Below are 23,517 nucleotides of genomic sequence, written 5' to 3'. Positions count from 1 at the left end.
TGTAAATATCTCTTTAAAACGTACCGTTTAGGAGATATTTACATTACATGCTGCCAATGACATCACTGGCGTATGCGCTTTGAAGGAGCAGCCACCGGTGCCATTACGTCTGAGCCCTGTGCCGTGAACGGCGGCTTCCGCGTACATATGCGGGAGGGACATCATCACAGCTCAGGCCAGTCACAGAGCTGGAGCTTGCGAACCCAGAAGCAAGACAGGTGAAAACGGAAGCAGCTGCAGCATGGACATCACGGCACTGGAACAGTTTTGTTTTAAAGGTAAGTTTTACATAATGTGCTAGTATGTGATGCATACTAGCACAAGAAAATAAAGTCCAGCGGTATACAACGGGAGGAGGAGGAAGAGGGCAGGAGCTATCTGTAACCTGGATGACAGACCTATGTCCCTTGAATAGGAGCGTGATTTGACCACATTTGCGTAAGGGGCCACAACACAAGTGCTGATAAGCACAATAGGAGCTCTCTGAGGACACTCTGGTTTTTCTCATGATCACCACCTCTTGAAGACGACTTGTGGGACTGTCAGTCTTTCACTTAACCATTCGAATTCTGGAGATTTTGGACTATATTTACATATATGCTTTTTCTTTTGTAACAGAAGTCACTATTAATCACAGACTGGTGGGTTTGTTAGACTTTTTTTGTGTAGTATTTTCACTTATTGTGTGTGATGTTTTAGTGCTGCACAGTTAATATTTAGGTTTTGTAATGTCAAGTATCATGATAAGCAGATTTGCTTTATGAATACACAATTACAGCTTTTCAGAAGAAAAGCAGTCCTTTCTGCTAGTGTAGACAAGCCATTAGGGTCTGTTAACATCATGTATCCACTTGCCAACTACAATACATATACAGTGCCTTGAAAAAGTATTCACACCCCTTGACATTTTCCAACCAAAAACGTAAATGTATTTTATAGGGATTTTATGTGATAGACCAACACAAAGTGGCACATACTTGTGACGGAGAAGGAAACTGAAATGTTTTTCAACATTTTTTACAAATAAATATCTGAAAAGTATGGCATGCATTTGTATTTAGCCCTAGAGTGAATGCTTTGTTTATGTCTCTACCAGCCTTGCATGTCAAGGAGAGTGACATTTTTGTCCATTATTCTTTGCAAAATAGCTCAAGCTCTGTCAGATTGAATGGCAAGCATCTGTGAACAGCAATTTTCAAGTCTTGCCACAGATTCTCAATTGGATTTAGGTCTGGACTTTGACTGGGCCATTCTAACACATGAATATACTTTGATCTAAACAATTCCATTGAAGCTCTGACTGTACATTTAGGGTCCGTTCACACAGGGGCAACACGACTTTGAGCGAGACTTTGGGAGGCAACTTGGACACGACTTGAGTATGAATCACAGCACGACTTGAGGCAACTTACAAGGCAACTTGAAGTTGCTTCCAGGAGAGGAGACTTTACCAGTGGCCAATCACATAATAATCAGCTCTGTGGGAGGGAGGGGTTTGCCTAGAAAACTATTTTTACTTCCTGGAAAGTTGCTTCAGTTAAGACAGGGGATCAGACTTGGAGGCAACCTCTATTGAAATCAATGGGCACAAGTTGCCTAGAAGTCGGATTGAAGTAGTACAGGAACCTTTTCTGAAGTCGGAGCGACTTCAGTAGTGTACATTAAGACGGCTCTCATTCACTTACATTGATTTTTAAATGTTGCGCGACTTGAGGCAACTTGGGACGACTTCAAGTCGGATCCAAAGTTGCTCCTGTGTGAATGGACTCTTAGGATCGTTGTCTTGCTGGAAGGTTAACCTCTGCCCCAGTCTCAAGGCTTTTGTAGACTAACAGGTTTTCTTATAAGATTGTCCTTTTTCCATCCATCTTACCATCAACTCTGACCAGCTTCCCTATCCCTGCTGAAGAACAGCATCCCCACAACATGCAGCCACGGTGGGGGTGGCATGTTTAGGGTGATGTGCAGTTTTAGTTTTCCACCAGAGAGTTTTTCTTCTAAGCCAAAAAGTTCAATTTTGGTCTCATCTGACCAGAGCATCTTCTTTCAACAATGGCTTTATTCTTACCACTCTTCCATAAATGCCAGATTTGTTGAGCGCACAACTAATAGTTGTCCTGGACAGATTCTCCAACCTGATCTGTGAACCTCTGCATCTCCTTCGGAGTTACCATGGGTCTCATTGCTGCTTCTCTTATTAATGCTCTCCCTATCTGGCCTGTCCGTTTAGGTGGTCAGCCATGTCTTGCAGTTATGCCATAACCCAACCCCGCCTAAAAACGTATCCACTGCTTTATCCCTGACCTGTCTGGTGTGTTCCTTGGCCTTCATGATGCATTTTGCTCACTAAGGTTCACCAACAAACCTATGAGGGCTTCACAAAACAGCTGTATTTATACTGAGATTAAAATTACACACAGGTGGATTCTATTTACTAATTAGGTGACTTCTGAAGGCAATTGGTTCTACTAGATTTTAGTTAGGGGTATCAGAGTAAAGGGGGCTGAATACAAATGCATGCCACACTTTTTAGATATTTGTAAAATATTTTGAAAACAATTTATTATTTTCCTTCCACTTCTCAATTATGTGTCACTTTGTGTTGGTCTATCACATAAAATTCCAATAAAATATATTTACGTTTTTGGTTGTAACATGACAAAAGGTGAAAAATTTCAAAGGGGTAAGAATACTTTTAAGGCACTGTAAATCTGTCAGATGTAAAAAAAAAAAAAAAAAAAAGGAGGGCAGTCCAGGAGGTTACATGTACCTTATTGCAATTAACTCAATGTGCCTTAACTTTTTTTTTTTTTTTTTTTTTTTTTTTTTACAAAAGAGCTAAAATCCTAAAATTCAGCTTTAATGATTTTAAAATGATGGCCTACTCAAATCAAATAAATCTGAACAACAACAAGTAACAGAAATACAAAACTATAAAAATATGCAGACTGCATTTCAAGCTTCTTATGAATTTTGAACAAGTTGTTGGCCATGGAAACGCACAAGCCCTAGGCATGATGAGTAATCTAGCTCTGGTTTATAGTATATACACTCACTAGGATGAATTTTCTCAAATATGCTTGGTTGTGAGGTTGCAAAAATTTCAAGTAGAAGTGGCTGGTCAGAGGTCCCATCAATCACATGGACCCAACGATACAACCAAAAATCTTCACCTTCATCTGAAGAAACAAACCAAAAAAAAAAAAAAAAAAGGTTACAGCAGATGGTTCTTGTATGTCCAACAATTAAAATACTCCTTAACAGATACAGTATATATTCAAGATATGGGTAATGTGCAGTTAAAGCAGCATATTTTAGCAGTTTTAGAATGTGACTGCCAGTTTAGAGCTTTCACACATAATTACGTAATCACGTGACTTACAACATCCTATATAGGCACACGGTATTCTCAAAACAGCACCCAACTCAGGTTTTGCTGACACTATTTAGGACCGTTACCACCAAACTTACCACAGCTGTTCAAATACTGGGACATCAGGGAAGACTGACAGCAAACATTATATAATATATGTATATTTGTGAATGTTACGTTAGACTGCATCTGAGACGGTAGTTGGGCTGTAGTAATGTTTTTCAACTCCAACTCCGAGCCTGGATGGTGGCCCCATAGAAGTTTGTGTGAATGTAATGCACAAAATGGGACCAACAGACAGTCTTGTGGTATGTAGGTAAACCACCAAGGCCACAAGCGAGGGATCTTGGTAACTACAGATCTATTAAGGATAAGGGCAAGGTTAATTACATCAGGGCACAAGGGTAAAAGAATCAGTGCACTTTGTCTGAAAAAGTGTACTTATTTTTAAAGCATATGGTATAAAGTCTTCATTACAAAGTAATCAGTGTGACTATTAAAGCCATATCCATCACTTCCTTATTGAGCCAAAACTAAAGCTCTTCAAATCAGCAGGAAGCATTCGTTTTTCAGATTAAAGAGCTATAGGTCTGACTGCAGGGGGTGTGCTGGATCACAGAGAAAACTGCTTCCACACAAAGAACATTGATCCTTATGTACAGCATGCTGGCAGATCATAGGCTTCTGCTCAGGCTGTGGCTTCTACAAGTATGGAAGGAGAAAAAAGTGGGGAAAAAAAAAAAAAGGATGCAAAATGGCCAGGTTGTAAAGTTTGAAAATGAATTCATTCACCTTGCTAATAGCTACAGATATAAATACCTTTGTTTCATAAACAGTAAAGCTCAGTTACCTCGGCTCCGTTTTCGTTCACATCTTCCCACATATGTCACAAGACCAATTACATCACAGACTTGGTTATGGGGTAAATTATTCAGCTCTGTTCTAAAATTGTAAAGAAAAAAAAAATAAAAAAAAATAAACACACACACACTGGTGAAAAATTACAATTTAAAACCTATAAATACAGTTGAAAACGGCTCCAAGGTCTACAAATTAGAAAGTGACGAAGTACTGAAAAAAAGCCCCACAGCTACAAAAAACAAAAAAACCACAAGCATTGAAAATCAATCATGTTCTTCTGCAATGCATATTGCTTTTGGTAAAACATGCGGTCAGGCACTAGGAGCTTACTTACTGAACATGAACAGACCTGTATGTGACATGTAAAAACTTCTAAACAGAGTGCAAATGTGCCTATGTTCAATTAAGTATTTACAGATTCTTAAAGCAGAATAACATTTATTATGACCAAGTAGTTTGTTTAGATCAAGCGGGCCCAAAAAAATTATTTCATTAACCATCTAGTGCCTTGAAAAAGTATTCATACCCCTATGGCACAACTTCAAACCTAACAAGACATGGCCGTACACTTAAACTGACAGGCTGGGCAAGGAGAGCATTAATCAGAGAAGCAGCCAAGAGGCCCATGGTAACTCTGGAGGAGTTGCAGAGATCCACAGCTTAGGTGGGAGAATCTGTCCCCAGGACAACTATTAGTCGTGCACGCCTTCAATCTGGCCTTTATGGAAGAGTGGCAGTAAGAAAGCCATTTTTATAAGAAAAACATAAAAAGTCCAGTTTGCGAGAAGATGTGGTGTACACAGAAAACATGTGGGAGAAAGGTGATCTGGTCAGAAGAGACAAAAATGTAACTTTTTGGCCTAAAAGCAAAACGCTATGTGTGGCGATAAACTTAGGCTGGATTCAAACCTATGCATTTTTAGTGCTTTTTGCATTTTGCACTACAGTCGATTTAACATGGTTTCCTATGGAACATGTTCTGTAGTGAAAATCTGTAAAATGCAAAAAGCACTACAAAATGCATAGGTGTGAATCAGGCCTAACACTGCTCATCACCCTGAACACACTACCCCTACCTTGAAACATGATGGTGGCAGCATCATGTTGTGGGGATGCTTTTCTTCAGCAGGGACAGGGAAGATGGATGGAGCCAAATACAGGGCAATCTTAGAAGAAAACCTTTAATGCGCCCGTACACACGACCAGACCAGATTTTTGTTCGAAGGATGTTGGCTCCAACTTGTCTTCATACACACGGTCACACAAATGTTGGCCAACAATTACGAACGTAGTGACGTACAAAAACGTACAGGATGTCTCCATTATGAATGCTAGTTATATCTCTGGCTCGTGCTTGATTTTGGAGCATGCATGGACTTTTGTCCAATGGACTTGCGTACACTTGATCAGGAAGTCCGACAAACATTTGGTGGCGTAAAATTTGAGAACCTGCTGCTAGCCAACATTTGTTGGCGGAAAGTCAGCCAACAAATGTTCACACGGTCGGACTTTCTGCCAACAAGCTCACATCCACTATTTGTTGTCGGAAAATCCGATCCTGTTTACGGGGCATTAGTGTCTGCAAAAGACTTGAGACTGGGGGAGAGGTTCACCTTCCAGCAGGGAATGACCCTAAACATACAGCCAGAGCTACAATGGAATGGTTTAGATCAAAAGCATATTCATGTGTTAGAATGGCCCAAATTCCAGACCTAAACCCAAATGAGAATCTGTGGCAAGACTTGAAAATTGCTGTTCACAGATGGTCTCCATCCAATCGGACAGAGCTTAAGCTACTTTGCAAATTAGAATGGGAAAAAACGTCACTCTTAATGTGCAAAGCTGGTAAAGACATACGCAAAAGTTATTGACTCAAACATTTTTCATTTCCCTTCCACGTCAATTATGTTCCACTTTGTGTTGTTCTATCAATAAAATCCCCAAAAAATACATTTACATTTTTGGTTGTAACTGGACAAAATGCATTTTAACAGTGAGAGGCAGAACAAAAAATACAGAAAAAAACATTTAAAAAAAGTTATACATTTATTAGCATTTTAATGAGTGAAATAAGTATTTGACCCGTTTGCAAAACTTGACTTAGTACTTGGTGGCAAAACCCTTGTTTGCAGAGGTCAGACGTTTCTTGTAGTTGGTTACCAGGTTTGCACACATCAAGGGATTTTTTTCCCACTCCCCTTTGAAGATCCTCCCCAAGTATTTCAGGTTTCAAGGCTGACATTTGGTAACTCGAACCTCCAGCTCACTCCAGATATTTTCTATGGGATTAAGGTCTGAAGACTGGCTAGACCAATCCAGGACCTTAATGTGCTTCTTGAGCCACTCCTTTGTCCTCTTGGCCATGTGTTTTGGGTCACTGTCATGCTGGAATACCCATCCACGACCCATTTTCAATGCCATGGCTGTGGAAAGGAGGTTCTCACCCAAGATGTGATGGTACATGGTCCCGTCTCATGTCCCTTTGATGCGGTGAAGTTGTCTTGTCCCCTTAGCAGAAAAACACCCCCAAAGCATAAAGTTTCCACCTCCATGTTAGATGGTGGGGATAGTAGTCTTGGGGGCTGCATTCCTCCTCCTCTAAACACAACGAGTTGCGTTGATGCCAAAGAGCTCGCTTTTGGTCTCATCCGACCACCACACTTTCACTCAATTCTCTTCTGAATCATTAAGATGTTCACTAGAGAACTTCAGACGGGCCTGTACATGTGCTTTCTTGAACAGGGGAACCTTGAAGGTGCTGCAGGATTTGAGTTCTTCACAGCATAGTGCGTTAGCAATTGTTTTCTTGGTAACTGGTTCCAGCTGCCTTGAGATCATTGACAAGATTCTTTCGTGTAGTTCTGGGCTGATTCCTCACTGTTCTTATGATCATTGAAACTCCCCGAGGTGAGATCTTGCATGGAGCCACAGACCGAAGGAGGACTTTTGTGTTTCAACCATTTGTGAATAATCGCACCAACTGTTAGCCTCTCACAAAGCTGCTTGGCGATGGTCTTGTAGCCAATTCCAGCCTTGTGTAGGTCTACAATCTTGTCCCCGACATCCTTGGACAGCTCTTTGTTCTTGGCAATGGCGGAGAGATTGGAATCTTTTTGATTGCTTTTGTGGGCATGCGTCTTTCATACAGGTAACAAGCTGAGATTAGGAGCACTCCCTTGAAGAGTGCTCTTAATCTCAGCTCATTACCTGTATAGAAGACTTCTGGGAGCCAGAAACCTTGCTGATTGATAGGGGATCAAACACTTATTTCACTCATTAAAATTCAAATCAATTTATAACTTTGCTAAAAATTATTTATTTTTTTCTGGATATTTTTGTTATTTGGTTTCTCACGGGTAAAATAAGCCTATCATTAAAATGATAGACTGATCATTTCTTTGTCAGTGGGCAAACATACAAAATCAGCAGGGGATCAGATACTTTCCCCCTCACCGTATAGTGAGTCAATTAGTGGGCTGTGTATATAAAGATCTTCAAATTAACCAGCTCCAAATGTTTTAAGGATTCTCTCTTCTTGCCTGGAAGTAATTAAATGTATTAAAAAAATTTAACATCCAGGGCAAATATTAACAAAACGCCACAACAAAGGGTCTCTTTTGGTGGTACAGTTTGTTCTCACGAGGGACTTATTTTGGCATGTAAATTTCCTATAAATGGTCCTACAACTGGCATTGAGTGCAGAGCCAAAAAAACACAACTATTGTAATAGAACATGATATTGTAGTGTTGCTACCATAGCTTGAGACAATCTGAAAAATTCTCTCTCATCATACAAAGACATATTTACATTAGATGAATACCTTTTGTTCTGTACCTTTCAAAAGTACACGTCAAAATCCCTGACAAATTAAACTGGAGGATAGAGTGGGGGAAAAAAAAAAAAAAAAAAACACCAGCAGCAAGTGCCTTAGTAAAAATGCTAAAATAACTAGCCCATTTACAGATCTAAGAAGTTATATGCAAAGCTCGTCTTTCCTTGCGAAAGAAAAACTTGGTCCCACTACCACCCGAACCTCTGTTTTGGTTCTGCACATTACTGAACCATCAGGGAGGAGATGGAGTTAACCTTACCTTTTTCTTTTCTTGCTTAAGCAAAGCATTGTGTTCTTACACCTAAAAAGTTGCATTAATGTCCTCTTTTCTATGAGCTATGGATGCTGGTAATAATCCCATTTAAAGATCCGAAATACTGATTGTACCAAAGTCAATTGATGGATCGCCTTGGGTACAATCAGCCTGCCATAGATGGTTCGAATCTCAACTAGTTCTCACTAAACCAGCCAAGATATGAACCATCTATGTCCAGCTTTACCCTTTAGAGAAAAAAAAAAAAAAAAACAAACACACAAACATCGCTGCTATATTAGCTGACTTATGTGACTAGAAAATGCCCTGACAAAAAAAAAAAAAAAAAAAAAGATTTAGGCAGAATGGGGGGCTATTCCTGTATGTACAGGTAAAATTATTTTTGTGGGTTTTAACTTCTCTACACACTATCAGTTTTCCTGCAGACAATACTCTGAAGAGGGGGTCACAAGGGGGGGAAGAATTTGTGACAAAAAGTTTGCGTTTATCAGCATTTCAACTACTTTCACAAAGCTGGGCCCCCCTTCATATTGAGGGCATGCGGCCTGGTACGGCTCAGGAGGGGGGGGGGGGCGCTCGCTCGTCCCCACCCCCTGTCCTGGCCGGCCGGGTAGCGTGCTTGAATAAGGGTCTGGTATGGACCCCCACGCCGTTTTTTTCGGCGTGGGGGGGGGGGGTTCTCCTTAAAATCCATACCAGACCTAAGGGCCTGGTATGCTCTCGGAGGGGGAACCCTCGCCGTTTTTAAAAAAAAAAAAAATTTGGCATAGAGTTCCCCCTTAAGAGCTCATTCTCTGATTGGCCACGGCAAAAGTCACCTGGCCTGGGGCGACAAAGTCGTGTTGTAAGTCGCCCCAAGTCGTGTCCAAGTTGCCTCCAAAAGTCGTGTTGAAAGTCATGTTGCCCCTTTGTGGACCGGCTCTTAAGCCATCTAGTCCACAGGTGCTCTGCCTTTGCCTTGGTCACATCAAAAGAAACTATCTCCTGTCATCCTGTTCAAGACTTGCTTTTCTGACATCCCTTTTGGCTCCAGATTCTGCTTGCATTTCCACTACGTTGGTCCCTGACTTCTGGCTTGGAATTCCGATTACTGAACTTTGGCTATGTTTGACTGTTTGTTCTTTTTACTTTTATTATTAAACAAGTGTGATTTAACTGTACTTCCGTCTTGGCCTGATTTCATGGTTTCTGACATACATATAGGAAAAGCATAAAAATTAGACAATCTTTTAAAAAAATAACTTGGTTATTAAAAAAGTATTGGTAAAACCCCTCCAAAAAAGGTCCAAAATCAAAAATTTCCACCAGACTATAGTCTGCTCTTGGAAAGCCCCAACGTTAACTTTCTCCAAAGTAAATATACAGACAGAATGGGACTAGGATAATGAAAAATGACTGGCAATTTCTTCTTACACCCACAAGAAGTTAGCACAACATCTGGTCCTCAGATTTTCCACTCCCAGTCAGACGAAAAGGTGTTACACCTTTGAGCTACATGGATACCTGGATAGCTCCGGTGTCATTCTTGATAAACTAATTTCCTTCTCTCCTTTTCTAAATGTATAGACCGCTAACTACTGGGAGAATTCCAGAAGTGATGCTGGATGCTCTGTCAACTTACACTACATCTAATATTAAACCTTCATTTTATTTTCAGTATTACACATTTCTAAGAAGATTATTGTTTTACAGTTCAGCAGTGTATGTACAACTGTACAGACTTGATAATGACACTAACTTGTAATATAAAAATGAGTATAATTATCTCTGAATGTAGCTTGTGGGGGCTTTCCCCTCTTATTTGTATTATAAACATTGACTAAAAACGAATGAACAAGAAAAATGCATTAAACCAGGGTTTCTTGTATGAAATTCAGGAGTACAGATGCATGTGCAAGGAAAATCATGTAATTACTGAATCACCACCTTGTGACAAATTGATATTTTATTGCCGGCAGTCTCCACTCAGGCTTAACATCCTCTCTTCGAAGAACAGAAATCTTAGACATGGGGTCTCTGGCATTCAAGCTTATTTCTGTAAAAAATAAATAAATAAAAATAAAGTAAAAAAATAAAAAAAGCTCACAAAAACCACATAAACTATTCAGATTTTTTTTTTCAAACAGCCTCAATTTGTCTTTATATTTAACCTTACAACTTTCTTTAAAAAAGGATCTTCAGTAGTTTTTTAAAAAAATCCAACACTTACCAGTCCAGGAATCCAGCAGTGTCCTCAATCGGGCTGGTTCTTTGCCAGTCCTTAGGTTCCCAGAGACTCCATGTGGACTGTGGGGAATCCAGCAGTTAACTCCTTGCAGGTTCACAGCTGGCTCCCCACTGCACACATGGGAGCCTTGCTGCACTCTGAATAGTCCAGCAGCCTCCTGGGACTTAAGGCACGTCCCAGGAGGCTGCTGGCGGGGTAGAACTTCCGTTGGAATCACCTAGGTGATTCCAGCAGAATTGTGAGGGGGTACCTGACTAAAATACCCGCCACGCACCAAAAACTACGTTACACAAGTGGGTGGAGAGGGGGGATCAATCTAACATTTTAAGGGTGAAGTTCCACTTTAACCACATCATAATTTCTTACAATAGTGGGGTGGGGACATCCATCGAATCTCCCTCCAATGCTAGCCACGTGATCAATCATGGAGGCCAGGTGAGATCGCAAAGTGAAAACAGAGGGGAAAAATGCTTAAGAAAAGAAAACTGATGCAGTCAACACATCTAAAGATTGGCAAGCTGCAATATATGACATTTTTGGTTTTGGGTTCAATGCCACTTTAATCTTTAATAAGAAAATGTATTTTTCCCACGCTACCTGTGGCTATAGTGTGCTAGCTGTTGCAAACACCTAATTGGTCAACCAAAACCAACACAATGAATAGCGTAAAAATCAATAATTGGTCTTGCGTCCTAGGTAGAAACTAAAAAAAGTTATATAGAAGGTGTTAAAAAACCAAAGTAGATAAAAAGGTGGACGCATCTGAGATAAAGTCCTAAATTCTAATCAAACAATGCAAACAACCTAGATACATTCTAATAAAGTGATAAAAGTGGCAAAAGTCACATATAATCTTCAGACTGAATGGATAAAGTGCATGCAATTAAAATTGTCCAAATAGAAGACTCAAGTGAATATAAAAGTGCTTCAAGAAGATAGCGTTCATATAGACAAGTAAACTGAAGCTGTGAATTGCTGCTCCAGTTAACTCTGTGCGGAGAATGTAAACAATGATTTAGTGGTCGATTTCTTCAGTGAAAATGCACCTGTGTGAGTTGAGTTGCAGCTTGATATAGCGCGGTCATTTACTCAGCAGAATCTCGACACGCTTGGGACACACATTCACACATATACTAGGGCCTATTTGGACAAGATCCAATTAAGCTACCAGCATGTCTTTGGAGTGGAGAGGAAACCGGAGGAAACCCACGCAAACACCAGGCAGATGGTGTCGTGGTCGGGATTCGAACCAGTGACCCTTTTGCTGCTAGGTGAAAGTGCTACCCACTATACCACTGTGCTGATTAGCGCCTTACCTTACCGCTGTAAGGTAACAGCGTGAAAGAAAAATAGCATCCAACAAAATCCAGGCTCCTGTAGTAGATAGCTGGTAGTTTCTAGCCTGTGCAGCTCAGCAACGCATGGAAAAGAAGGGGAAGGTTTCCAGGTCCAATGCCAATGAAAAAAAGGAAAGAAGGGGGGGCCAGATCGTGAAGTATGTTGACACTTGAATTTATTCAGTTTGTTTTTGTATGTTTTAAAGGCGAATACCAAAACGGTATGTTTTTAAATGTAATAAATTCAAGAGTCAACATACTTCACGGAAGTGCTGGAGCAGCACTTCACAGCTTCAGATTACTCATCTATATGGACACCATCTTCTTGGGGCACTGTTATATTCACTTGAAGAGTCTTCTATTTGGACAATTTTAATTGTGTGCACTTTATCCATTCAGTCTGAAGATGTCGCTTTTGTCACTTGCACTTTATACATTAGACTGTATCTAGGTTGTTTACATTATTGTTTGACAATAATTTAGGATTTGATCTGTTATTTTAGCTTCTACCTAGAGCACAAAACAAAATAGATTTTTACACCACTTTAATCTTTGCTGCAGCAAACAGGACTGTTCAAAAAAAAAAGAAGCCATAGGTTATACAGACAGATTGTATTACAGTAAGAATTAATGAAGACTAAATTGGGCTTTACTTTAATGCATTACTTTTCTATGACGCTCACAAAACAGAAGTATACCATTACAGAATAACCATTCTAAAACTTGTTTCTCTAAGGACAATTTTTCTAATATTATGCAACCAACGTTAGGTCGAAGATTTTGTAACCCAAAATAGGGATCGGACAAGCAGATGCTTTGTTAGCGTAGATTGGGCACTGACTTCTAAACTATGATCACTTCTATATTAAAAGAAATTGTTACCCTTACCTGCTTAACCCTAATAATACATGTTTTAGGTCTCCCTCTCAGACACACCAGAGAGAAAGATTGTGCTGCTTTCTTAACCACTTCCCACCCAATGCATATATACGGCCGGGTGGGAGCCGTCTACTTCTGATAGGACGTTCATGAACGACCATCAGAAGGAGCGGGATCGCACGTGCCCGCGCAGCGGCGCGATCTCGGTGTGCTCGTGTCACCCGGACACAGCACATCTCAGATCGGCAGGAGGGCTCTGTGATTGGCCCTCCTGATCACATGACGGCCGTGTCCAATCACGCACGTCATGTGATGTAAACAAACAGCTGGTTGCTAGGCAATCGGCTCTCCTCACACGGAAGTCATCGCTGAGGAGAGGAGAGCAGATTGCTGCAGCCGGCTGATGATCAGTGAGTATGAGCTGTTTTTTACAGCTTTTTACTCACTGATCATCAGTCTAGTGTAAACACACCACACACACACACACACACACACACACACACACACACCAGTGTAAACAGTCCCCACACGTCCCCAAATGATAAAAACACATGTCCCTAATAATAAAAACATGTCCCCCACATATGTCCCACTAAAATCACATGTCCCAATGATTATCTGCACACATGATCATTTGCGTACATATGTCCGTGATCACACAAACCAATTATTATACACTTAACGGAATTTTTTTTACCAAAAGCATGTAGCAGAATACATTTTGGCTTAAATTTATGACAAAATTTGATTTTATTGGATTTCTTTTAAAAATGGAAAAAAGAAAATATTGTTTTTTTCCAAATTGCCGCTTTTTTTGCGCTTATATCGCAAAAAAAAAAAAAAAAAAAAAAAAAAAAAAAAAACGGAGTCGTGAATAAATAACACCAAAATAAAGCTCTATTTGTGCGAACAAAATGATAAAAATTTCATTTGGGTACAGTGTAGCATGACCGCGCAATTGTCACTGAAAGCGCTAGAGCGATGAAAGCTGAAAATTGGGCTGGGAAGGAAGGGGGCGAAAGTGCCCTGTATTGTAGTGGTTAAGCACACCAGTCACATCACGCTGATTAATCAAAGCTTCAACATATATATGATAAAGATTTGTTTGAAGCTTCATATGCATTTCATGGGAAAGCAGTCCTATGTAGAACTCTCATGTGGTATCAATTAGTCTCACCTCCCCCATTGTAAGAGATAAGGTTACATCCTTGTCCAAAGACACAGAGTTTCAAGTATGTTATAAGTTATTTTATATTACAATATTTCCTGATTAGGATTATTATTAAATACATTACATTTTAAACGTATACAATCTCCTGATATATGTAGTATTTGGTTTAAAAGATAGGAAACTTGTATTGTATAAGTTAAATGGTTTAATACATGGCAGTTTTGCCATCCCAATGACATTTTTTGATTAGACGGTTTTGCATTTCAACATCCTGTTGGATGAGGTGGGAGGGAACTTGCTCATTCAGAATTTGCAGGCTGTGGAACAACAGAGCTCAGAGGAACTTTAAATCATCCTTATTTGGGAAAAGGGTGGGGGGTTTAGTTGGAGTAGTAAGTTAGTAAAAAGGCAGACTTGCACTCCAGCAGACACGAGGAGACATTGGAGAAGACCTTCTTACACACACACACTATATACTCGAGTATAGGTCGATCCGAATATAAGCCGAGGCCCCTAATTTACCACAAAAAAAAAAATGGGAAAACGTATTGACTCGTGTATAAGCCGAGTGTGAGACATGCAGCAGCTACTGTTACAGCTTAAAAGAGTGGAAAAGAGGGTCAACAATGCCCATCTGCAGCTGCATACCTCCCTGTGTCCATGCCTGTGTCCCGTCCATGCCTGTGCCCCGTCCATGCCTGTGTCCATCACAGCCTACCTGTCTCTTTGCCTTCTGCAGCCTCTGTGTGCCATGCCGCACCTCTCCTCCTCGTCTGACAGACGGCGACCATTCCACTGTTCAAAAGCCGCGCCTCTCTGTCTGCGATAGGCGGAACACTCAATTTCCCAGCAGTCAGTGTTCCGCCTATCACGGACATCCTCTCATCCTCGTCCGTAGTATGAGAATGAAAGGATGTCCGTGATAGGCGGAACACTGACTGCTGGGAAATTGAGTGTTCCGCCTATCACAGACAGGGAGGCGCGGCTTTTGAATAGTGGAATGGTCGCCGTCTGCCTACCTGATCTGCGTGACATGAGTATAAGCCGAGGGGGGCACTTTCAGCCTAAAAAAAGGGGCTGAAAATCTCGGCTTATACTCGAGTATATACAGTATACAATCTTCATTTCAAGAATAAGAAGCTTACCAATGCTATTTTATATTCTACATTTTGGACACTGTTTTTGTAATATTTTGCTATTAAATCAATTTTGGAGTTTTTACACAAGAAATTAACAGATTTTCTAGAAAATTTCCTCATCAATATGAATTGAAATATAGTTAATACAGTAATAACTATATTTCTAGTTATACGCTGTATATGATATATACATTTATTTATTATGTACACACAGTCTTTCACTACTTTCCCAAGCAAAAATTACTAGGTCTGACCTAAACAAAAACTCTACAAATCTAATGAAGCTCATCACTTCAGTCTTTAGGTCAGAACTTTAAGCACATTTTATAAAACGGACCACAAATACATATCTTTACAAGGCAAATAATTCTCAAAATGTATAAAAACAGCAAGGAAAAAAAATAAAAAAGCAAACATTTACATCAAAATAGTTTTTACATAAATGGTAAAATGTTTGAATATATGTAATACTTAAAGTGGTTGTAAAGGCACAAGGTTTTCTACCTTCATGCATTCAGATAAAAAAAACCTGTGAGCAGCATAGGCCATGGGCAACATTAGGAGAAATATGGTTGTCCATAACTTAATGCAGAGAAAATTATTTTTCAGCGAGTGCAAAATCCATCTCACTGTTCCATTCATTGAAGGACACTGCAAGGTCTGCTTGATATGGAAACTAGCAATCCTTGGCCATGACAAAGACCCCAAAAAGGACAGAGGGATGCCCAGGGTCCCGAAAGTATCAGACACAGAGACCAACTAGGGCTGACTTGTGAGACATCTTGGAAGGCATGCAGAAGTCAAACAGGAGACTAAACACTGCTCCAATGGCACCTGCTCTAACAGCTCTTCAGTGGGGGACCAGACATCCTCCCAGTCATGTCAGGAATATCAGAGAACCTACTATGACTTAACAGATCAGGGTACAGGTAGTCCCAGAAAGTATACCTGCGGCACTCAGCAGATAGTCCATGTGCCCACAGGCAGCACCAGAAGCTAACACAAATGTACAGTATCTCACAAAAGTGAGTATACCCCTGACATTTTTGAAAATATTTTGTTATATATCTTTTCATGTGACAACACTGAAGAAATAACACTTTGCTACAATGTAAAGTAGTGAGTGTACAGCTTGTATAACAGTGTAAATTTGCTGTTCCCTCAAAATAACTCAACACAGCCATTAATGTCTAAACCGCTGGAACCAAAAGTGAGTACACCCCTAAGTGAAACTGTCCAAATTGAGCCATTTTCTCTCCCCGGTGTCATGTGACTCTGTAGTGTTATAAGGTTTCAGGTGTGAATGGGGAGTAGGTGTGGTAAATTTGGCGTTATCGCTCTCAAATCTCTCATACTGGTCACTGGAAGTTCAACATGGCACCTCATGGCAAAGAACTCGGAGGATATGGAAAAAAGAATTGTTGCTCTACATAAAGATGGACTAGGCTATAAGAAAATTGCCAAGACCCTGAAACTGAGCTGCAGCACAGTGGCCAATACCATACTGCAGTTTAACAGAACAGGTTCCACTCAGAACAGTCCTCGACATGGTCGATCAAACGTTGAGTGCACGTTCTCATCATTTCCAGAGGTTGTCTTTGGAAAATAGACTTATGAGTGTTGCCAGCATTGTTCCAGAGTTTGAGGGGGGGGGGGGAAGCCTGTCAGTGCTCAGACCATATGCCGCACACTGCATCAAATTGGTCTACATGGCTGTTGTCCCAGAAGGAAGCCTCTTCTAAAGATGATGCACAAGAAAGCCCACAGTTGGCTGAAGACAAGCAGACTAAGGACAGTACTGGAACCATGTCCAGTGGTCTGAGGAGTCCAAGATAAAATTTATTTGGTTCAGATGGTGTCAAGCGTGTGTGACAGCAAGCAGGCGAGGAGCACAATGCGTGTCTTGCCTGCAGTCAAGCATGGTGGTGGGAGTGTCATGGTCTGGGGCTGCATGAGTGCTGCCGGCACTGGGAAACTACAGTTTATTTAGGAAACCATGAATGCCAACATTTTCTGTGACATACTGAACCAAAGCATGATCCCCTCTCTCCGGAGGGCAGTATTCCAACATTATAATGACCCCAAGCACACCTCCAAGACGACCACTGACTTGCTAAAGAATCTGAGGATAAAGGTGATGGACTGGCAAAGCATATGTCTAGACCTAAACCCTATTGAGCATCTGTGGGGCATCCTCAAAACAGAAGATGGAGGAGCGCAAGGTCTTTAACATCCACTAGCTCCGTTATGTCGTCATGGAGGAGTGGAAAAGGATCAGTGCCAACCTGTGAAGCTCTGGTGAACTCCATGCCCAAGAGGGTTAAGGCAGTGCTGGAAAATAATGGTGGCCACACAAAATATTGACACTTTGGGCCTAATCTGGACATTTTCATTTAGGGGTGTATTCGCTTTTGTTGCCAGCAGTTTAGACATTAATGGCTGTGTGTTGAGTTATTTTGAGGGGATAGCATATTTACACTTATGCAAGCAAACTCTACTTTACATTGTAGCAAAGTGTAATTTCACATGAAGACATAACATTTTCAAAAATGTCAGGGGTGTACACTTTTGTGAGTTACTGTAGCTAGCAGTGTACCTACAGACAAGAAACAGCCCCCTCCTGGATCAGGTTGCATGCAACAGGCATGGGCAGAAATAAAATAAAAAAATAAAAACCCCCACAGCAAGATATTAGCACCTGCCTCAATTTACCAGCTGCTTAGGCCCCATTCACACCTGAGCGTAGCTTTTTCAGGCAGAAAACTGTGCGGTTTTACAGTGATTTGCCATGATTTTGTGCAGGGCAAAAAGGTTGCCAATGTAAAAAGAAGAAAATTGCCCAATAAAAAAAAAAAGTTCCAGAACTTGTTTGAGCTTCAGGCATTTTGGAGTGGAGATGTGAACCATCTCCATAGAGAATAATTCATTTTTTTTCCCCCTGCAGCGTTTTGCACCTGAGGCTTCAAGCTACAAAACGCACAGGTGTGAATGGGGCCTTAGTGGGCACTGTGGACAGCTGACCCCTGCCAGATGGATGTCAGGTTGGCAAACCCTGCTTGTAGTAAAGCACTATACATGCACTGGATAATACAGATTACAGAGCACCCAGGTTATGAGGGGAACCTCATGGAGAAAAACGACATAGGACAGCAGGTGACCCCAGTCTTTTCTGGCATATCAGATAAACCGTATATTGCCGAAGATTTGAGTCCCCCCCCCCCCCAAAAAAAATAGCGCTGTAAAACAACTCCCTCGCAGTCTCAGTGTGAAGACAGAAGGGTTGCACACAATACGTTTTTTTTTTCTGGATTATCTTGTACATCTCTGTGGTATATCTGACACTTTATTACACTACATGCGGATTTTACTTAAACTGCACTATAATGTGTAGTCCTTACTTGATTACATTTTCCGGTCTTGTCTTTAGGGCGTCTGTGCAGCCCACGTGTGCACTTGTGTGATGTGGCAATGCGCCCGCTCTGTGATGTGGATGGGCCGTGCTGTGGTCTGGTCTTGCCTGGAGGGTATGCTGGACGGACGTATTCATGGCAAGTACAGGTAAGAGATTTCTTAATTGCTTATGTAGCCTTACATGCGTTATGGTCTACACTATACTACCCTTTTTTCCTTTAGATAGCCCTGAGGGATTGCTGAACCTGACTTAACGGCGCAACTGCTCTGTGTGATTGTAGCTTGGGCTCTCTGCTCTAATGGTCCTGTATATGGAACCGGCTTTAAATATTTGTTTATGCTAAGTAGGTCTATGACTCCATGTCCAAATTCATATCACACCCACCCATATTCTCGCTCCCATCTGGTTGAGTTTATCCCAGTTAATAATATCGATAGTATAGTTACCATATGGCACTGAGCCAGTATCTTTGTTTCATCATATATATTTTCTGTTTTCTAAATGACTTATGTATGAATTGTTCTAGCTGGCCCTCTTATGAATACCCAAGTACTTGAAATACTATAGATGAAAATCTTTCATGGACAGATATAATGATGATCTATTTTTTTTTTTAACATAGGTTGTTATTATACAAAGTCTTAGCCATGTTTTATTTTAGATAGCGAGACGTGTTTTTCCTCCAAAAATCCCTAGGGTTGTCCTGACGAAGCTAGACAGCGAAACACATTGACACACAGGGGGGTCACTACTGTAAACTATGCACATTCATTTTTGTCATGTATTATAGGTTTAATTCTTTACCCCTTTACCATGTATTTATTACTAAACATTTTAAATCTACTGTTCACTGTGCCCTTAACCGGTTCCCGACCAGCGCACGACGATGTACGTAGACAGAATGGCACAGGCAGGCATATTGTCGTACAGGTACGTCCAATATTCAATGGCGCCCTGCCATCGGGAGTGCGCCGCCGCCGCGCTCCCGTGCTGGTCGGGACCCCCGTGAGTCCGGTCGCAGGACCTGATCGCCGCGGGCATCCCCACGATCGTCTCACGGGACGGCTGAATGGAGGAAATGCCGTGTAAACAGCATTTCTCCATTCTGCCTAGCAACTAGTGACGCTGATCTCTGCTCCATGTGATTGGAGCAGAGATCAGTGTTCACTAAATGAAAGCCCAACCCCCCCACAGTTAGTAACACACCCCTAAACCCCTACCCACTGGTTAACCCCTTCACTGCCAGTGTCATTTACACAGGAATCACTGCATTTATATAGCAGTGATTACTGTATAAATGACAATGGTCCCAAAAATGTGTCAAAAATGTCCGATGGGTCCCCCACAATAAAAAAAAATAAAAAAAAAAAAAAAAAAAATATATATTACTGTTCGCCGCCATTACTAGTATATAAAAAAAAAGAAAAAAATATTAATAAAAATGCTATAAAACTATCCCCATTTTGTAAACGCTGTAACTTTTGCGCAAACCAATCGCTTATTGTGATTTATTTTTTTTAACAAAAATACGTAGATGAATACGTATCGGCCTAAACTGAGGGAAATTTTTTTTTATATATATTTTTGGGGATATTGATTATAACAAAAACTAAAAAATTTGTTTTTTTTTTTCAAAAAAAATTTCGCTTTATTTTTGTTTATAGCGCAAAAAATAAAAACCGCAGGGGTGATCAAATACCACCAAAAGAAAGCTCTATTTGTGGGAAAAAAGGACGTCAATTTTGTTTGGGAGCCACGTCGCACGACCGCGCAATTGTCAGTTAAAGCGACGCAGTGCCGAATCGCAAAAAGTGGTCTGGTCTTTGACCAGCAAAATGGTCCGGTCTGTAAGTGGTTAAAGTCCAACCTTTGGGCTATTTTATCTTTTATACCAATTAGCCTTAATTGACGTACCATGCAAATAAATTCAGTGCTGGTGATAAACATTTCCATAAGGGGAATCAAAGGAAAGGTTCTCCTCTGTGCGATAGTGAGAGTAGGTGCCAGATTCTGTGTACGAATCCCACTCCATATGAAGTGTACACTTAGCAGACCTTGGCAAGTGAAGAGCCTGAATGGATAGTCTCAAAGCCTCCTCGTGGGATGTTGGTAAAGCTGGATGATTCTGGGTTAGGTGTATCTGGAACTCAGGGAACGATTGGCACATCCCGCTGATCAGTCTGTAGTACCCACCGCCCAATCGTACTCACACAGAGATGCCAAAGATGGTGCCGTGATCGCATAAAACAGATTGCAGCCCCATAGTGCGATTCTGAAAAGTGATTTATTGGTACAAAAAAAAATAAAAAAATAAAAAAACACACACCTCTTTAAAAACCACATATATTATAAGCATAGGTTCAAAAACGTGGATAATTACAACTGTCAGCTCAAACACCAGATGATAAGGTATTAGCTATGCGCTCTTATTCCTAGACAAGAGCTGAATGAAACCCCTCGTCTCTCCGGCAGCCTAGCTCACCCTGATTAAATGCTGTGTGCCAAATCCCTTTAGGATTTACCAATAAATCACTTTTTGGAATCACACTATGGGGCTGCAATCTGTTTTATGAGATCACAACACCATTTTTGGATCTCTGTGTGAGGATGATTGGGCGGTGGATACTACAGATGGAATCTTCCAGCAGCATTACTAGCAGCCCACGAGGAGGCTTGGCGAGACTATCCATTCAGGATCGTTCACTTGCCGAGGTCTGGTAAGTGTACACATAAGGAGTGGAAGTCATACATAGTGAGTGCGGGTGCCAGAGAGTCTATTGCACAGCAGAGAACCATTCCTTTGACCCCCTTGTGGAACTGTCTATTTAATCAATGTTTGTAGCGTTTTTTCAAAAATAACCAAGGCACTTAAAAAAGGAAAACTTTATTTTTTGTAGAAATTAAATGATCAGAATTAGGGAACAGCAATGACTGTAGCACGAAGAAAGATTACATCTAAAATTTCGGAATGTTACAACTATCAATAAGTAGGAAGTGCTGCCAACACAGGACATCACTAGTCTCGCACTGCTCTGGTGCAATTTAGTTCCAATCTTATTCCAGTCTCTTCCACAGTTCGGCGATTGTAGTGAGTTTCCTGGCCATAACCGTCACAAATGGTCTTCCAGAGGCTTTCTATTGGGTTTAGATCAGAACTCTGGGCTGTCCCTTATATTAATTCACGGTTTTCAGCTTCAAATAAACATTTGCATTCACTCTGCCATGTAGCTGTACAAGAGGTAATATAAATGAAAAAAAAAAAAAAAAATGCACATGAATCCACTCGCTAATCAGAAAGATCAAAAGATTAATACGCGAATATGATGGGCTCCCTCCCATGGAGCAGAGTCAATATGCATAAACAGAAAAAAGGAGAGGAGACCATAGCGGGCTCACAGCAGGAAAAGAGCAACAAAATTATATATTTTAATCATCAGAAAGTAAACTTTATTGAAACAAAATGCACATACGTCTAAAAAAAGAAATCCCACAGGTGTGTCACATACCTTCACCTGTGAGATCCTTTCCTTCACAGTACCACATAATCAACTAAATCATGGGTCTTCAAACTATGGCCCTCCAGTTGTTCAGGAACTACAATTCCCATCATGCCTAGTCATGTCTGTGAATGTCAGAGTTTTACAATGCCTCATGGGATGTGTACTTTCACAACAGCTGGAGGGCCGTAGTTTGAGGATCCCTGAATTAAAATATAACAAAGCTGTAGAAGAAAAATAAAATGAAAAAAACAAATGAATGTTGTATACTAAAAACAATACAATACGCTGCTGTCAGCTGAATAACCCCCCCTACCACTTCCTTCTAACCCCGATATTGTACTCTTAAGAAAATTTCCTAAGCCGGGTATAAAGCATAGCAGCACTTTCTCATGATCGCCTTATTGACCGCACCAAACCACAATATGGAATATATTTTTAGTCCATAGAGATCCAGCAGGAGGGAAAATATATGTTCACTTCCCAAGTAATCATATGTCAAATATCTTAATTTTGCAAGTCTATAGCTGGTATAACAGGTATGGAGCAAGAAGGCAGTCTAATAAATGGAGAAGATACAATCTGCTGATATATAAATAAAGAGGCAGTTCCTAAATGCTTCCACAGAATATAACAATCTAACACCCCTCAAACAGTATAGAGAGAGTGGGGGATCCATGTTGCATAGTACAAGTCCAAAGGTCTTCTCCTGTCGGAAGACACATCAGCCACCAAAAGGCTATATAGTCATATAGATGAAAAGAGACTCTGGGTATACCGGTCAGATACTGCTCACGTCATTCAGCTGTCTGTCGGATCACCGCGATCAGCCATCAGGAAGAATCCAGGAGGAATTAATCCACAGTGTAAAGGATAGCCACCATGATACAGGCAGACAGACTACAGGCAGAGCGGTTACCACATAGATGGCAGATAGTCGCTAAACAGCATTGGTCAGCGTGAAGGAGCAGACACTCTTAGCACATCCAGGTCATCAATAGTCTCCAAAAGGGATAAGTCCCGCACAGGCATCCAGTATATTTGTGTCAAAGCAAAGTCTATGCAGTAGTCAAAAACGGCAATCAAAATGTAGAGTCACTCGGGGAGTGTAGTTGGGGGGGGGGGGGGGTGACAGCGGCATTATGGCAACTCTAGGTCGACGAGTTTCGTGCCTATATACAAGCACTTCATCTGGACAATGTGCAGGAATAAATGCTTGGTTTATATACGGCAACCTGGCCAATAAAGATACCTGCACATTAATGATTTTTGTTGCTGCGCCATCTTGTGGATGGACTCTCACACTACAGCTAAACTTGAAATCGTTGCAACCTGGTGATAATTATCATTCTAAAAATGCAATCCAATAAAGGTAAGCTACCAAAGATAGAGATCTCTCTTAGAATAATGGATGCAACTACTATTAAATTCAAAGTAAGGAAGAAAGGGGGAAGTATTACATGGATAAATTCATATTTAGTTGGAGTTCAAACATACAAGGTGCAGGCATATAA

The 23,517-nt window shown here is 40.8% G+C and overlaps 1 protein-coding gene across 4 annotated transcripts in view; it reads right to left on the bottom strand.

Annotated features, from left to right (window-relative positions):
• The window catches only part of RADX (RPA1 related single stranded DNA binding protein, X-linked), a 122,808-nt gene that overhangs the window by 46,363 nt on the left and 52,928 nt on the right, over nucleotides 1-23,517 (bottom strand). For all 4 annotated transcript variants that reach the window (XM_077484856.1, XM_077484933.1, XM_077484784.1 and 1 more), the window contains exons 4-6: nucleotides 10,268-10,376; nucleotides 4,224-4,315; nucleotides 3,057-3,179 (exon numbers count right to left, since the gene is read on the bottom strand). In XM_077484856.1, the coding sequence (XP_077340982.1) occupies nucleotides 3,057-3,179; nucleotides 4,224-4,315; nucleotides 10,268-10,376 (324 nt within the window). The remainder of the gene's footprint in view (nucleotides 1-3,056; nucleotides 3,180-4,223; nucleotides 4,316-10,267; nucleotides 10,377-23,517) is intronic.

Source organism: Lithobates pipiens, unplaced genomic scaffold (assembly GCF_037356315.1).
Source record: "Lithobates pipiens isolate NorthernLeopardFrog02 unplaced genomic scaffold, aLitPip1_a1.2 Scaffold_1, whole genome shotgun sequence".
Taxonomy (NCBI): domain Eukaryota; kingdom Metazoa; phylum Chordata; class Amphibia; order Anura; family Ranidae; genus Lithobates; species Lithobates pipiens.
The sequence above is the reverse complement of the archived record's forward strand: the minus strand, read 5'-3'. Positions and strand labels throughout refer to the sequence as shown.